Genomic DNA, 17,011 nt, shown 5'->3' on the forward strand with positions numbered 1-17,011 from the left:
CCTGTAAGGGTTCCAGTTCTCCTGCATCCTCGCCCAAGTGTGTGGTTAGACTTTAGATTCAAACTAGCCTGATGGGTATAAAGAAACACCCTACTACCACAGGGTTTCCCCATGACTAAGGCTTCTGGGCCAATTCTATATCTTCCTCGAACAAATATTTAACCAAGAATTACTGTGGGTTTTTTTTTTTTCTGCTAGAGGGAGGAGAGATTGAAACAGAATCTAGCTATGTAGCTCAGGCTGGCATCAAACTGGTAGCAGTCCTCCTGCCTCAGCCTCCTAAGTCTGGTGATTATAGGTGTGAACAGGTCCTTTGACAATTTTTAATTTAGTTATATGTTTTTAATCAAATTATAGGAGTTCGTTATATAATCTAGGTTACAGGTTCCTTGTCTGATACATGATTTGAAAACATTTTTTATTAATCGGTATTATTAATGTATTAATGTATTATTTTCACTATGTGTCTCTTGAATCCTAGAAGGGTCTTTAAAGATTTGATAAAGTCCTATTTATTTTCACCTTTTCTCACTATTTCTGTAAAATACCTAAGAATCTCTGCCAAATTTAAGGTCTTATATTTTCTTCTGAAAGTCTTACAGATTTAGCCCTTCAGCTTAGGTTATTGACCCACTTCAAATTAATTTTTGTGTATGATTTTACACAGGGGCCCAGATACTTATTATTATACTGATAGTGTTGTTGGGATTTTCAAGATGAGGTCTCATTATGTAGCTCAGGCTGGCTTCAGACAATGCTTCTGAGCCCCTTGTGTGTTAGGATTCTAGGCATAGATCACCAGACAGGCATCAACATGCAGGCATCTTCTCAATGTGTTGATCTGTTTCTGGTAAGCATTCTCTTGCTTACCACTGTTTTAGAGCAAGTTTTGAAATCAGGAAGTTTGAATCTTAGTACTTTGTTTTAGGCTATCCTGTGACCCTTGTCACTCATTGTGCTTTATAATCAGCTTGCTGGTGGTCTAGTTTCCTCTCTATTGCTGTAATAAAATATTACAAGCAAAAACAACTTAGAGGATGAAAAAGTTGTTTCCATTCACAGGATACAGGCTACACTTGTACTGAGGGAAGTCAAAACCTGAAGGCCAGCCAGCTTGCTATTCCACATAGCATCAACTCCTTACAAGGCACTAACCACCAAGGAAGAACAGCAGAAACCATGATGGTTCACATAGGTTATGCGGAGCTAGATGCAGCACAGAACCACCTGCCAAGGGAATGGTATCACCCATAGTGCGCTGGGCCCATCTACAGCAAATAACAAACAGTCCACCTGATCTGGGCAGTTCTCAGTAGAGACACCCTTCTCAGTCATTCTAGGCTGTATTAACAGTTAAAGCTAAATACCATCTGATAGTGGAGGAATTCTTTTTATTCCATTTTACAGATTCCAGCATTTCCTCCTTGTCCTTGTTGGGCTGTATTACAGATGTTTGGGAATCTTTTCTGTTTGACATACTTAGCTTGTTCAGTTTCCTGAAGGTTTGGAATTTATTGATTGAACAGCTAGGAGAATATTTTATTAAAATTATACTTGCAACAACATAGTGTCTATTTGGTTCTTTTTCATAATTTCAGTCTCTGAATTTATAGTCTTTACTAAATGCAATATTATCATAATGGCTTCCTTTCTCAATTATGTTTAACTTTTATTCTGTGACATCTTTGTGATGGCCCCTTAGAAGTCAGATGTGTGTGTATGCATGTATGTGTATGCATGCACATGTGTGTGCATGCATATGTGTATATATGTGTGTGTGTGCATGTGTGTTTGTGTATGAATGTGTGTATATGCATGGGTATGTGTATGTATGCACATGTGTATGTGCATGTATGTGTATGTGCGTGTGTGTGTGTGTGTGTGTGCGTGTGTGCATGTATTCTCTTAGAATGGATGGCCCTTGTCTGAAGTTTCATTTTTTGTAATTTCAGTTACTTGTTGTCCACAGCAGTCTGGAAATATTAAATGGAAAATTCCGGAAATAAAAACATCATGCATTTTTAATTAGTTGCCACTCTGAGTCATATAATTCAACCTAACAGTGTAGGGCTGTCTCTTCTGGGATACAAATTGTCTTTTGTCCAGCATATCCACCCTGTGCATCCTATCCACTTGCAAGTCTCTTGGAGTTATCCTCATTGTCACTACATTCATCCCAGGGTCACAGTACTTATTTTGAAATATCCTTACGTGGTGACTCTGCTTCACATCCATTTACTGTGTCTGACCATGTAGGCATCACCATCACATACCAATAAGGAAAGCTGAGTATAGTTCAATATGATACAGAGCCTAAAATTCATGCAACTTTTGTTATAGTTTATTACTGTTCTTTAATGACATTATTATTAATGTCTTACTATACATAATTTACAATGTAAACTTTGTCATGGGTATATATTTACAGGAGAGAACAGCATAGTATACAGTAGTTTGGTAATGTTTCCTAGCGTCCACTAGGGGTCTTGGGGCACTATTCCCCACAAAAACACTACTTACTATATACATCATCAGCTTTATTTCCAAAGTGCACGAGCTGCACTTCTCTTTTCCTTTCCACATCTCCCAATTTTTATGTGTGAGAAACTAGATCTTACTTTCTATAGTCTAGCGACTATGAGCAGAGAGCCTACTCTCTCACCACTTAGAGTTTCTGGTCATTGTTTCCTTGTTTATTTATTTAGTGACTGGCTGAATTATTTTGATGAGTCTGTTTTATTGTCTACTGTACTTTGGACATAAACTGTCATCATTTCCCAGTCCCCAAGCCTCATGTGTTGACGCCTCAGTTCCCAGTTGGTGGCCCTACTGGAAGGTGACTGAACCACGCAGATGCTAACTTCATCAACAGATTAGCCCACAGATGGATGCACAGCTATCTGGACTATTAGAAAGTGAGATCTAGTTATAAGAAAGAGATCACTGGTGCTGTGACTTTAAAGGGTGTATCTTGTCCCTTGTCTCCTATTTCTTCTTCTTTGCTTCCTGTGGCAAAAGGGTATGGGGAGGATCTTATTATCAAGTTTAACATGAAGAGAAGCCTGTTGGCAGAGAGAGAATGGAAGCCCTTTCTCACCTGTTTCATACAACACATGGAGCATACTCAAGAAAACCCACAGTGTGCAGACATGGGTGAGGAGGTAGGTGCTATGGAAGGATCCTTAACAGTATCATGTAGCTTGTAGCCTAGAACTTTGGGGTGTTTCCCTCAGTTCTCTGGAGCATCCCCATTTTCAGGCATGTTCTCCCATTCTTAATCCACTACCTCTAATCCCACTTCTAACCACATGTCCCTGGTCCAATTCTTTCCTGCCAGTTACACGAGCCTGGATGCTTCAGCAGGTGCCCAGGACTCCAACCCACACCCATAACCCTCTTGCACAACTATCCTACCCTGGTAATTCTTCTTCAGTAAAGGCCTGGACTAGTCACAATCGATCCAGCCAACTGTGAACGGAAACCTCAGAAACTGGGCCCACATAAGCCAGTTTTTCAGCGACAGTTACCACTATAACATTGTTCTTCAGAGAGGCAGAGCTTGGGTGTGACCATGGGTGCCCATGTTGACAGTGGTTTGGGAGGGCTCTTCTCTGTCCCTTACCACACCCAGTAGTCAAACTCTACTCATTACCAAATGAACCCTCTACTGTTTCCAAACAGTGTCCAGGGCTGTAAATTGTTTTACAAAGAACTTGCTTAGATTCTGACTCCTTTGAAAGAATACTTTGCATGGTCAGGGTCTGGCTTGGTTCAGGCCCAAAGCCCCCTCCCTGTATGTGTGTTTGGTTTTCCCTCATGAACCAGGGTGCCCGCGCTTACTTTGCATCTTGGATTATTCCCAGATGTCTGCGCCATAGCTTTACTTTCCCTTCATAGTCCCTTTGGACTTCAATTTCTTCACTCTGAGGCAAATAGCCACTTCCTTAGGGACAGTTTAGGAGCTGTTTGCTCCTTGGCCCATTTTTCCTTCACCCTGGCACTCGGGGAGCCAAGGCCATGACGTTTGGAGTAAGAGAAGCAGCAAGCTTTTCCTCAGATGTCTCCTCATCTCGGATGAGTCAGGTGCCTTGAAGAGCAAACTCCTGCTTTAACGTCTTCAATGTGACTTTCTATTTACGTTCAGGTAAATCCCCATGACATGGCCTGAGGACATCCAGAGGCATTCCTGTCCACCACTGTTGTTTAATCCTAAACAGAGCTCTACGATCTTAAGCTAATTATGACAAAATGAAACAAAACCATGCGTTGTCTTCTTAAATTAACACCTTTAAGCTGAGAGTGAGCTAGGAGGCAACCAACTGAGCATGCTCAGAAATGTGCCCACTGTCCCAGTGTGTAGGCTCCTAGCATAAAATCTCAATGCTTCACTTCTTGAGGGAAGGCACTACTTTGCAAACAGCTCCCAAGATCTCATTTGCTGCAGGAAATCCATCCTTCCCTGCCTCATGCCTTGGTCATGGTCAGTTCAGCTTTTTTTCTCACCGAAGTGTGAACCCACTGCTCTCAGTTAGAGCTGCATTCCTTCAAGGATCTGAGCATTGTGAGAGGCAGGAGGCTCGTCTTCCTGATTGAAGCAGGACAAGAATGAGCAGGACCCAGTAATCATAGCACAGAGTTCCTGTGCCTTCGCCTTAAAAGGTGAACCAGCCTGAGGAAAAGAAGCCCTATCTTACACTGCACTCAGCTGGGGCTGGATCTCAGGAGTGGGTAGGAGGGTAGGATGAGAAATGCCAAGGACCAGCTCCCCAGGGAAGAAAGCTTTTTGCCTAGGTGCTGGAAGGCAGAGCCCTGTGTTTGGCTCTTACAGTTTCGTGCTATCTCAGTCTCAGTGAACTGGGATAAGAGGGTACGAGAGAGCAATCTTGGTTTGAGCAGCAGACTCTTCAACTTTCACCAGAATTTCTTGATGGTTTCTATGTAACTTTTCTTGCTATCTGCTTGGTAGCATCTGCAGGGCGCTATTTTCTGGTTTGACCAAGGAGTGGTTTGGTGGAGATCCTTGCTCTGTGAACTGGAAGTCAGTATCTGCTCTTTCCAAGCTTAATGCTGAAGGTTAAGGAAGGAACAATTTCAGATTACAGCCAGGTGATGCTCAGTGTTCTGCGCCCCTTTTCGAGTCCCCTTTGCCCGTGAAAGAGACACGTGAGGCAGTGTTCGGGTAGTTACTACAACAAGGCTTTATTCTTGTATCAGCAGAAGCGGAAAGACCCAAAGCTCGGGAAAGGCACTGCTATATGTACCCTAGAGTGGCGTGTTCACCTCTGATTGGCTGTTCACTCATCACCCCATATTACGCCCCGGGATGGGCAGTGACTTTGGCGCGCTTTTGCCTTTTGCACCTGCACAGTTAGTTGTTTACTTGTGGGAGCACAGGATGCCCGTGCCATCTAGTAATGGCGAATGCTGTCATGCTCACTGCGGCTCCTAAGAGCTCAGGGTGATCTCTGAGCAGATGGTTAAGGATTTCTGTGTGGTTTGGGTGTGTCTTCTAAAGGTTCAGAGCCCCAAAACAGAATCTGGCAGAGTGGCAGAACCTTAGATGGTAGAGTCTGGTGGAAGGCAATTATGCCTCTTGAGGCATTTACTATGTCAACTGACTAAATGCTGGCCAAGATAGGTGATCAGCCCTCAAGACAGCAGGCTGCCATAAAGCAAGGCCACGCTACATACTCACTTCCCCCTTTATGCAGCCATTTGCCTTTCTAACAGGATGTGGTGCCGCTGCAGGGCCCTGACCATAGACAACACAGATAGGATCACCCAGTTTTGCAGTTCAAACTAAATAAATCTCTTTTCTTTATGAAGTACCTAGGCTCAGGTATTTGTCACAGTGTTGGACTAAGACAAAGCCACATAATGCATAATGGCATTTAGTGCTTAGCGTTGGATACCATATACCCCAGTGCCCAGTCTCCTATACATCAAATCATAGATCAGACTCCATACTGCAACAGACAGGTCAGCAAGGCAGTGAGACTGTCCCAGGATGGAAGGGCTATACAGTCCTTCCAAGGTAACTGGTGACAGAGAAGCCATTTCTAGCATCTTTATTGTAGCTTTCCTTTTCCTGTCAAAACTCAAGAGTCAAGAGAAGAAAGTAACACTTGACCCTCAAGCATAGTTGGTGTAAGTTGTCTGGAGATGAAACTGGTAATGTCAACTAAGTTTTTAAAACTGCAACTGTACCTTGTCTTTGTACTTACTCTACCAGGATTTTAATATGAGGGCAAATTCATCAATATCCATGCACGAGAATGTATGTAGAAATATTTTGGGTAATAATAAAAAGTACGGCTCAGTTCCTTTCAGTGGGGACAGTAAATAAAGGTGGATTCAGCTATGTAGTAAAAGACTAAATCAGAGCTCATTGAAAGAAACGGAGTGTGTTCTGACATAAAGTGAGCTCCAGTTTTTATCAGAGAATAAAGTACAGAACAGTGTGTCTAGTCTGGCCACTTGGTGTCTACTTTATAGATATCAGTGTCCAACCTATTTTGAACATTTTTTCTGGAATAAATAATAAGCATATATCAGTTTAGAATCCCCGTTATTGGTTTTGTAGCTACTTATGTCAAGAGAGTAGGAGGTGGGAAGAGGTTTTAAATTTTTGTTATTCTGTCTAGATACAGATGCTCCAATCCTAGACTTATATGTATTGTAAAATATATGTGTATATTATAATATATATTAATCAATGAAATTACTCACATGGGCAGAGTTGGAGGCCATTGTTAGCTTTCATTTTTGTGTGTTATCTACACCAATTTAAATAAAACATTTTAATGTTTAACTTGTTTTTTGAAGGCAACTTTTATAGAATGAGAGTGTTTTCAGAGTACAAGCTGTGGGTCCTAAGTCCCATTTTTCTCAATCACTCTCACCTACATCCCATGTCTGGCTGTGGAAATGTGGTCAAAGTCTTTGTGTCAAAAGCATTAGGAACAGTCAGTCGAAAGCTTCAGATGGGACTTACAACTCTGCCCCCGGTGTTCAGGCAAAGTGTCAGTGTCAGGTAGTTGCAGGTGCCACAGGTGTTCAGGCAGCAGTGTCAAGTGGCTGCAGGTGCCACAGGTGTTCGGGCAGAGATGTCAGGTAGATGCAGGTGGATGCACTGTAGACTCCTGCTACTCAAAAGTTCCCTGTACACCAGCCTCACCCAGGCACTAGATGGAAATGCAGGATCTCAGGCCCTGCTCATGTGTGGATCTGAGTCTGTAACGTGGAAGACTGCCGAGAGCCTCAGGAGCATACTGAGGTCTGCTGAGCCTGATGTCACCCTCCTGAGGGATTAATGCTGGTCCTAAACAGCAAACTGGCCCTCAAGACAGCAGGTTGTCATAAAGTGACAGCAGGTCACCTCCTACATTTGGTGTATATGTAGCCTTCTATATGTAACCATTCCCTTTTCTACCTTTTTATTGTGAGGTGATGCTACCATCCAAGAAGTCCAGGTGTGTCTGGGTGTATGTGGGGGTAGTGGGGACAACAGGGTCTGATGTGGCAGGAACAAGACCCAGATAAGCAATCATGCTTTTCCAAACACTCCTCTAGGGTAATTTGTGATAACTAACTCACCAATTGTTTCCTGGAGTCTGGTCACTAATGTTCCCATCACCTCCTTTTGATGCTCACAACCTAGAGCCTGCACACCGGAATCCATGTCTTACAGATAAGGGACAATAACGTGCTCCCATTGGGAGGCAGCCGAGGGCAGGCTTAGGCTTGGGCTGCCTACTTTCCACACTTAATGCCACCACTCCGGTGTTCCTTGCTCACTATAATTTACTGATGGGAGTTTTCTCATTCTTTCTCGACCTCTGGTGCAGTTTAGAATAAGGAGCCAATAAATGTAGAGGACTATATAGCCTGACACACTGCATCACTGCAGAAGGCTAGGGAGTAACAGAAGCCTGGAGCTAAGTAATGCATGTGATCTTTGCCTTCCCGATGGGGTTAAAAGCTCAGCCGTCCCACTTTACGACCATTACCATTCAGAGCACCATTCAGGCAATAATTCAGAGGCCATGCTGATCTTCCCATGATGATCTCTGCACATGAGCACAACTCCTGCCATGCCCCTGCGTTCCCTGTACATGACGTCTCAGAGCAGGAGTAAATGAAGACTGACGTAGCTTCCAGGCCGCTTACAACCTGACCTCTGGTTTCATTTCCCAACTCTGTACAACCGGCAGACATTGTACAGACACCGAAGGCATCACATGCTCCCTCCACCTGTGAGACAGCTATCACCTCACTCCTGAGGCACCACACGGGAACCGAACCCCCAACTGCACCACATCCTCACTGAAGTTCTTCAGCTCACCTTCATTTGTGCCGTGCACACATAGCCAGGATTCACAAAACCCAGGGAGAGACAAGTGAGTTACTCTGATGTTTATTTTAATGCATCTTAGTCCACACAGTTGGTATAAAATCAGAAAAAGCAAGCAAAAACAAGAAAGGTCTGGAGTCTTAGCATCAGAAGGACACCGTATATACATCTACAGTTGGTGGCCAATACAAGTCATCGCCAGACAGTCCTTGGAGGCACAGAACACTCTAGACCCAGAAAGCCAGGGAACTCGCTAGTCCCAAGGATCTAGATGCTTGTCCTGACGCTCCGACCGTGAGAAAACTGTGGGAGTGACCAAGGCTTTGAGATTTATTTATTGTAGTAATAACAACAGCCTAGCTAGGTACGGAAGCAGTTATGAACCGTTTGTATCAGGTCTTCGTGCTGCTGTATGTCATAAAACTGTTAATTGAGTTTCCAGTGAGTGGTTTAAATGATTAGTAATAAGAAGGAATGGTAAATCTATAGCACCATTTCACAGATTGCTTGTCTCTGACTTCTCATTTAAACGCGTGGCCCCAGTACTCTGCCTACAGGGTCAAGTGTTCCAGAGCCACCAGCTATTGTTTTTTGCAGGGGGCTCCGGTCAGGGCTTTTCGTCTGTGAGTGCTTAGGGCTTCACACATTGATTCGGGCATGGATATTCCTGCTAAAATGCACTGGGTCACCCATGGTGTGAGAGCCTCTGGCTGTCTGGGGTTTGTCCACACACTTTGGTTATCCTATGAGGTTGAGTGGGAGGGAGGTATCTGCTTTCAGACGAAAGGGGGCCACGTGGAGTTTTTACGTCTGAGCAAAACGAAAAGATGAAAAAAAAAGAAAAACGAAACAAAACAAAGATACTGAACTTGGTTATAGTGTTAGGATGTAAAGTTGTTTAAGATTCAACACGAGGCTGACGGTCAACATAAAAAGCAAACAATCCTATGTACATATATGTAAAAAGTGTTATAAATAGGTTTGATAAACCATAGATATTATATACATCTTCAATCGACAGCAATCCCCCACTCAACTGCGTTCTGTTTGGTTTGGCTTGCGTTTGGGTTTGGGGCTAGCTCTTTTTGGTTGTTTGGTTTTGTTTTCTGGTTTCCTTCCTCCCTCCCTGTGTACCCTATGCGCGCTCAGAGCCTAGACGAATGGTTAGTCGGGCGCCTCATTCGCGTTTCCGCAGGATCACGTAGATGATGCCACTGAGGAGGGCCAGGGGAAAAGCCACCCAGGCCAGGATGTAGGCAAAGCCATAGGAGTAGTCAGTGTTGCTGCCATGCCACTCACTGTGCCTCACTGTGTAAATGGCCGCTGCACTCATCACACACAGACCTGGGAAGAGAAAGACAACAGGTAACTGCAGGGTTCACGGTGGGGGTGGACCTCCACAATGCTAGGCAGGGAGGATGTGTCTAACCCAGGTGGGCCTCCCAGCTCAGAACTGGGGGGAGATGGCTGGAAAACACATGGAAGCAAAATGAGTAGCTCCTCTCATCCAACAATAGCTGCCCAGGCTAAGGCCCCTCTCTCTGGGGGTCCAGCATACTCTCTCCCTCATCTATCCTTTCACCATGACATTTTCCAGGCCATTCAAGACAGATAGATGGGCCTGGCCAGCTCTTTCAAGAACCGGCCTGGTGCAGATTCACCTAGTGAAGCCGCAAACCACTATACAGATGGGCGGTGTCATGCATGACCAAAAAACCAGTGGAAGTGAAGTGATTCTGTACCACTGGTGGTGTCATGGATCAACAGCAAAGGCTTGACTCTCTGCTGACCACAGGGGACCTGGTTCCCTTAGTACTGCTGTCCCGTGAACGTAAGTGAGCAGTACCTATTGGTGATGCAAGGCAGACAAAGGATTTTAGTGGAGGGGGAAGAGAACCAAGGAGGAAATAAGAAGGACTGCAAGGGGGAGAGTCAAAGGCTCCGTGAGAGGAGATGGAAAAAGAGCAGCTCCATTCCACGTGGTGACTCCAAGACCAGGCCTGAAGCTCAAAACAGATGAAAGGACTTCAGACACGCAGGTGAGTCAGGCCACCCCAACTCTTTGGTGCAGCTGCCATGTTCAAGTTCGACCACCTCTGCCCATGTGGCAGCCGTGTCCCTTCACAAAGAAAGGTTCAATGACATCAGCAGCCTAGCCTGGAGCTGGACAAAGCCAGATCTGTTCCCTAGTGAAAACAGAGCCTTTGAGAAGCTCTGAAGGACTATTATAAAGGCAGCAGCAGGCTGTGTGGGATTTCTGCGATTCCAGGGTTCCAGTTCCCTGGGCCACCTACAGTTAACCTCACTGCTATTTGAGCTGCTGACATGCTGGACAGTTCAACTTTGTTTGAATACACAGCAGACGGGGGATGACATCACACAATCCACCCTGATCAGATTGTCCTTTGGCAACTCAGAGGAGAATATGCCCACTCAGCTTGCCTCCACTGGAAAAGCCACACAATAGTCTTGGGACCGCTGTGGGATGGATCTAGGATCTGACATTACCTATAGAAAGTGCAGAGACAGCAAAGCTGGCTGTGTCATGAGAAGCCATCGTCCTATTGAAGGACAATAGCAGTTTAGATGTCCTGGGACATCTTTGATCAGCCTTGATCTGGGGTCCTCAGTCATTTTGTCCTAATGCTCCCTGGCGCCCCTTCTTGCTGAGAACTAGCAGGGACAGGTGTATGAATCAGCGTGGCACACTTACCTAGCGTGTGCACGACCTAGCTCTAGCTCCATAAGCACAAAAGGAAAAGAAAGCACAAACTAGGCATTTGTGAAATGGGCCTCAAAGTCTCAGCATTTTGTAAAGCTGAAGCAGGGAGATTTTGAGTTCAAAGCCAGCCTGGGCTAGAGTGTGGGACTTTGTCTTAAGACAAAAACAAACAAACAAACCAACCAACCAAGACAGAAAGCAAACAAGGAAGAAACTGAGAAACTCTTGGTAATTCCTCATCATCTCCATCTCTTTGGGTTCTTTCAGCAAGTAAAGGGTGTTTACAACATGCACATACTGTCCTAGATAGTGAAAGTTTCAGGATAGATGAGACAAGGCTCCTACCTTCAAGGGATGCCTGTCCAAAAGACAGACACGCCTTTCAGTACTAAGTAATGTAGAAAGGAGGAACATTCCCAGTGCTTTGAAAGATTGGATGGACTGAGCTCCACACAGCAGAACAGAAGCCTTGAGGGGTGATGGTAATTTAGCTGGGTCTTAGAGATGTGGAAGAGGTGACCAGGTGAAGACAGGCAGGATGCAAACACCAAGAAGAGGAGCTAGGTCAAGGCTAAGACTGGGAGAGAGCATCAAAAACTACCAGCAGGCGGCGGCTGGCCTGACATGATGGGAGGCTGGATCTCATCCAGGGCCAGAGTGGCATGGCAAGGGGACAGGGAAGGGAAGCTGTGCAGGGATCTCCAACAAGGAAGGAACATGAGCAGATTCAGGTGCTGGGAAGTTATCCCCAAGGCCAGATGGGATGGCACAGGTCTATAAGCCTAACATGCAAGAGGCTGACACTAAGCACCTCAGGGGCCAGCTTGAGCTACATCATGATTCAAAAATAAAAACAGTGCCAGGAGAGATGACGCAGCAGTTTAGAGCACTTGCTTTTTCAGAGGATCTGTGTTCAATTCCCAGCACCCACATGACTGTTTAACTCCAGTTCTTGAAGGGATTTGACATCTTCAGGCCTCTACTATAGTGGTGTGCAAGTGGGGCACAGAAATACATATAGGCAGCCAAACACTTACAATAAAATAATAATAAGATTTAATGAAAAACCCCAAAAATGCAGAAGAGAGATCATCCCAGCAGCTAAGCAGAATGGGATTTTGGGGGTGGGTGTGGGGCAGGAGTGAGGAGGTGCAGGGGTAGATTTGTACACAAGTGCAGTGCATCAGTGAGTACAGAGAAAAGAACTGGCACAGCACCCATAGAGGACACCACACCACAGCAGTGCCAGGTGATGGACTAGGCATAGGAGGAGGAGGAAGAAGAAGAGGAAGAGGAGGAGGAGGAAGAGGAAGAAGAAGAGGAAGAGGAGAAGGAAGAGGAGAAAGAGAAAGAGGAGGAGGAAGAGAAGGAGGAAGAAGAGGAAAAAAATGAGGAGGAAAAAGAGGAGGGAGAAGAGGGAGAGGAGGAAGAGAAGGAAGAGGAGGGAGAGGAGGGAGAGGAGGAGGGTGGAATAGGGCCATCAGCTGTATACCTGAGACCTGACAACTCAGCAGGCAAAGAGAGACAACTTAGCAGTAGATCTAGTCATCAAGTCTAGAAAGCAGTGTTGACAGTCAACCAATGAAAGACTCTTCAGGACCTGGGAAGCTGTGTGGAGCATCTGCACTGAAGAGGCAGGGGCAGAAGTCACAGAGAAGCCAGCTCGAAAGCGGACCCTGGAAGCCCATCCAGAGAAGTGGATGGTGGAAGACACAGCCATGAATCACCTCACTCCCATCAGCATCATTAGAACCACGGGATGCTCAAAGAGCTGCTACTGCCCAGCAGGCTGGACTCTGGAGCCTCTGGCCCCGTCTCCAAATGACCATTGCTGTCCAAATAGGTGCCCATACTATTACTGCACTGCCTTGTGGGATGGCCTGTGAAAAGTCTGTGATGAATCACTGAGAAGGGTTTCTATATGTGGTGTCTGGCTTACACTACCTTTAAACTTCTCAAAGCAGACAGGGCCATACTGAGTACACTAACCTCCCCATCAATTATTTTGTTCTGTGTTAATCTCGTCTTTCTCTCTCCCTTCTTCCCCCCCCCCATCCCATGCAATTGTGCTTGCGTGCGTGCACAAGAGAGAAAGAGAGAGAGAGAGAGAGAGAGAGAGAGAGAGAGAGAGAGAGAGAGAGAGAGAGAGAATATGCAGGGGAGAAGAAATAAAACAAATAAGATGAGAATAAGAAAGATGAGACTCACTCAGGACTCACTCAGGAGTCCCCCTCAATCACAGTAACTGGGACCAGCCTGGCAGAAATGAAGATATTCTAAAGAGACACTTGAGTTTTTCAGTCTGACTCCAGCAGGGTTGAAACAATGGACCCCAAAGAAATGGGAATTTCTCTAGAAATCTCACGCTGGGAGAAGAAAAAAGTACCAGCAGGGGGAGAACTTGCCTCCCTGAAAGAGATTTCACAGGTTTCTATGGACTTGTCAGAACATCTTGTGATGAGTCTGAACCCAGATAATGACAGGTCAGTGGAGGGTGGGCCACACTCTGACTGGGGCTGCTTAGACGTGCACATCCGTGGCCCTCTATTTAAACTTTGATGTTGCTTCAGGAGCAAGTACCCTGAAGACAGACTTAGGGAAAATGAGTTCTGGGTCCTTTTGTTCATCTTCCCAGTGTGGCCACATTGGCTAGATCTGCTGTCCACTTCTAATGTGGTCCTTTATAAATTGGCTTGTTGAGGAAAGGTGGCTGGATCTGACTTGGGACACAAGCTGTGGCTCCCAAGTTTGCTAAGATACCTACGTATTTGAGTTGAGCTGGATTCTACCACAGGGACACAATTATATAGGCACCAGTCAGGGGTTTTCTTTACCTCTAACTCCATGTTTGTTTGGTTTTCTTGATGTTCTCTCATCTAGTAATCCTGACCTAACACGGCAAATGTAAGGATAACAAATGTGTAGGAACAGAAATGACTCCAAAATCTAGAAGCAGGGTCAGGACATTCTCCCCTACAAGGTTTAGAAGAATTCACAGCTCATGAGTGGGCTTTGCTGCTAATAGAATGGTCCTAGGAGACCTCATAGCAAGATCAGGGCATTTTAATAGCTGCACACCAAGTCAATCAGGGAGAGAACCCACACAGAGGTCCTACCTGAGGCATCTCGCCCTGATTCAGATAAACGTCTGAGGAGGGGCTTTTCTGTCATCCCTGCAGGAAACTGCCAAGCCAAAGAAGTGTGTGATCAAGAAGAAATAGAGTTCACTCAGAGACGTTGGCAGTCAGCAGGAGAGCCCACTCAGCAGTCTCCTGTCTTTCTCCTAAGCTCCAACTCACAGGTATGATCCATACTGACCACAGCATGCCCTTCCAAAGGGAGCTGTAAGGCCTGGAGAGATAGCTCATGAACTTAGAGCACTGGCTGCTCTTGCAGAGGATCCAGGTTCAATTCCCAGCACAGACATGGTGGCTCACAATCATCTGTACCTCCAGTTTCAGAGGATCCAATGCCCTCTTTGGAGTACCTCAGCATGAGGTGCGCACATGCTGTACATACCTACATTCTGGAATGTAAAAATTTCTGGAAAAAAAACCTTCTATACACGTAAACCAAATAAAATCTAAAGAAATAATAGCTTAAATCTGTAAAATAACAGCTTAAAAATTAAAAATAGATTTTCAAAAAGGGAGCAGTGATGGTACTTCTGAAACTCAATGATTCTCTATTGCTTTCCACTTAATGTGCTTCAGTGCTCTGAAGACCCACCCTTCATGGAATATAGCTGTCCACTGTGGTAGCCACACTCAGGTTCCACATGCCACCATGAGGCTACTTTCTTCTTCTTCCTTCCTCTGCCTCCTTCTTCACCTTCCTCTCTTTTCTTCCAGGATGCTTTAGTTTTTCTGAATTCTTCCTTGATGTTTAACTGTTAATCACCAAGTACGCACTAATTCTCATCTCCACCCATGCTACCCCCATCTTCTCTCCAGCTCCTACCTTCTTTATAAACACCCTGAGGGGGGAAAGCCCACAAGGTTGACTTAGAACTATCACACTCTGAGAGAATCTGAGGTAATCTGAGAGAATCTGAGGTAATCTGAGAGAATCTGAGGTCTGTAGGCAAAGCCCCAGTTCTTGGTTTTCAATTTGAGTAGGAAGATCTACCAGCAATTACAGCGAACATTCTAGAGACCCAAGATTCCTAGGAGAGCTCCCTTCAGATCGTTTTGACTGGAATTGAAGACTGGGCAGAGAATGTTCTTAGGCAATCCCAGCCACTGTTTTACTTCACCATTTCTAACCCCAGATAGCTTATTTACATAAAGGCCACCCAGCTGATGACTCGCGGCTGAAATCAAGTCTCATGAGGGACAAGCAGCTAGATTCAAAGGGCCCAAGTAAAAGCAAATCATGTGATTTTAAAGCCAGAGGCATCTGAGGCCGTGTTCTAGAATGTTCACATTGAGTTCAGAGTTGAAGGAAAGATGTAAAGCAAGTACCACAGTAAGCAGGCTTCTGAACGTTAGGGGACTCTAAGAATATCTGCATGGAGGGAAGGCCCTTAACCCAGAGGCCACTTGGATCACATGGGTCCTTATCGCTAGACCTCAGAGCTCTTCTCCTAGGCCTTTTGGGTAAGATCAAGTGTAGTATCTAGACTGGATGAATAGTCACTAAAGTGACATTGTAGAAAAGAGCCTGCCTTGGCATTTACCTCTAATGTTGTGCCCATATTGTGGCTTCATGCCCAGTGATAGATCTGACATGCTGGAGGCTTTTCTTCTAGAGCCCACAACTCTTTTATATGTGTCTCATTCCACAAGAACTGGAACATTTGTAATCTCAAGTATATATGCTCATGTATGTGTGTGTGTGTGTGTGTGTGTGTGTGTGTGTATGTGTGTGTGTGTGTGTGTACACATACTTACACATGTGATGGGATCATGGGAGAAAGAGACAGAAAGGCACACAGAAAGACACAGAGGGAAAACATTTCAGGGTAAACATTCAATTGTCCAATTCACAAACATCCAACTCTCTGGGAGCGTGTCCTTTAAAACCCATACGGGTGTCACCATCCACAACTTACCAGCGAGGATTTGGAAGAATCCAGTGATGTAAAACCGGCCACCTTTGGTGAGAGTGAAGAGCTGGCAGAAGAACAGGAACAGAGACAAGACGCTGAAGATGACAGACAGGATCATGGTGGCCTGGACAGACTGCAGCCATTCTGGGAGAAAAAACACCTGGTTAGACAAGCCTGAGAATGGCCAGGGAAGACCTGCCACAGGGCATGTGGGGACAAGGAGCCTGATTGGCTGGCTGAGTCACCAAGCTGGTGGGAACAGTTCACTCCTGCGTTTTAAAAAGACAATCGTCAAGCCACCTTTTCTTGTTGAACCCTGGACATTTCTGGAAAGGGCTGTAGGAAAGGCATGTGTCACTAGGAGTTAGGCGCCATTTAAAATATACTGAACTGCCTTCCAAGTTTGTTTTTCTCCCAAATGTGCTGCTTAAGCTAGCAGACAGTTCAGGACTTGTACAGTCTAAGTTGTAATTTTCAACTTTACAACAAAAAAGTAATACAGGGCTAGTAAAAACTGAAGCGCACACTTGGAATTTGAAGCTTCTCCTGGGCTGGCCTGTTTGTGTGTAATAGTTTTCCATCACAAGGGAGGATAGCAGCAGCAAGTAGCAGTGTGGGGCAGCTCCTAGCTAGCCACCATCATGAGAAGAAACAGTCCATACTGCAGTGTGCAGGGTGCAGGGTGCAGGGTGCAGGGTGCAGGGTGCAGGGTGCAGGGTGCAGGGTGCAGGGTGCAGGGCACAGGGTCCTCAGCCACCGACTTCTTTCTCAGTCGAGGCAAGACAGTGATCTCTGAGGGGTCAGGAGCAACCCCAATCTCACTTCAAACAACCACTACTAATGTGTGTCTTTTCCTGATGCTATGGCTCTTCTGGAGAGTCATTCT

General features: G+C 45.3%; 1 protein-coding gene across 4 annotated transcripts in view; it reads right to left on the reverse strand.

Moving 5' to 3' along the window:
* Positions 1 to 8,400: 8,400 nt before the first annotated feature.
* The window catches only part of Pmp22 (peripheral myelin protein 22), a 28,453-nt gene continuing 19,842 nt past the window's right edge, over positions 8,401 to 17,011 (reverse strand). For all 4 annotated transcript variants that reach the window (XM_034507201.1, XM_034507200.2, XM_034507202.1 and 1 more), the window contains 2 exons: positions 16,129 to 16,269; positions 8,401 to 9,697 (listed from right to left, as the gene is read on the reverse strand). In XM_034507201.1, the coding sequence (XP_034363092.1) occupies positions 9,531 to 9,697; positions 16,129 to 16,269 (308 nt within the window). In that variant the 3' untranslated portion in view covers positions 8,401 to 9,530. The remainder of the gene's footprint in view (positions 9,698 to 16,128; positions 16,270 to 17,011) is intronic.

The sequence above is a fragment of the Arvicanthis niloticus genome, chromosome 6 (genome assembly GCF_011762505.2).
Source record: "Arvicanthis niloticus isolate mArvNil1 chromosome 6, mArvNil1.pat.X, whole genome shotgun sequence".
NCBI classification, from domain to species: Eukaryota; Metazoa; Chordata; class Mammalia; order Rodentia; family Muridae; genus Arvicanthis; species Arvicanthis niloticus.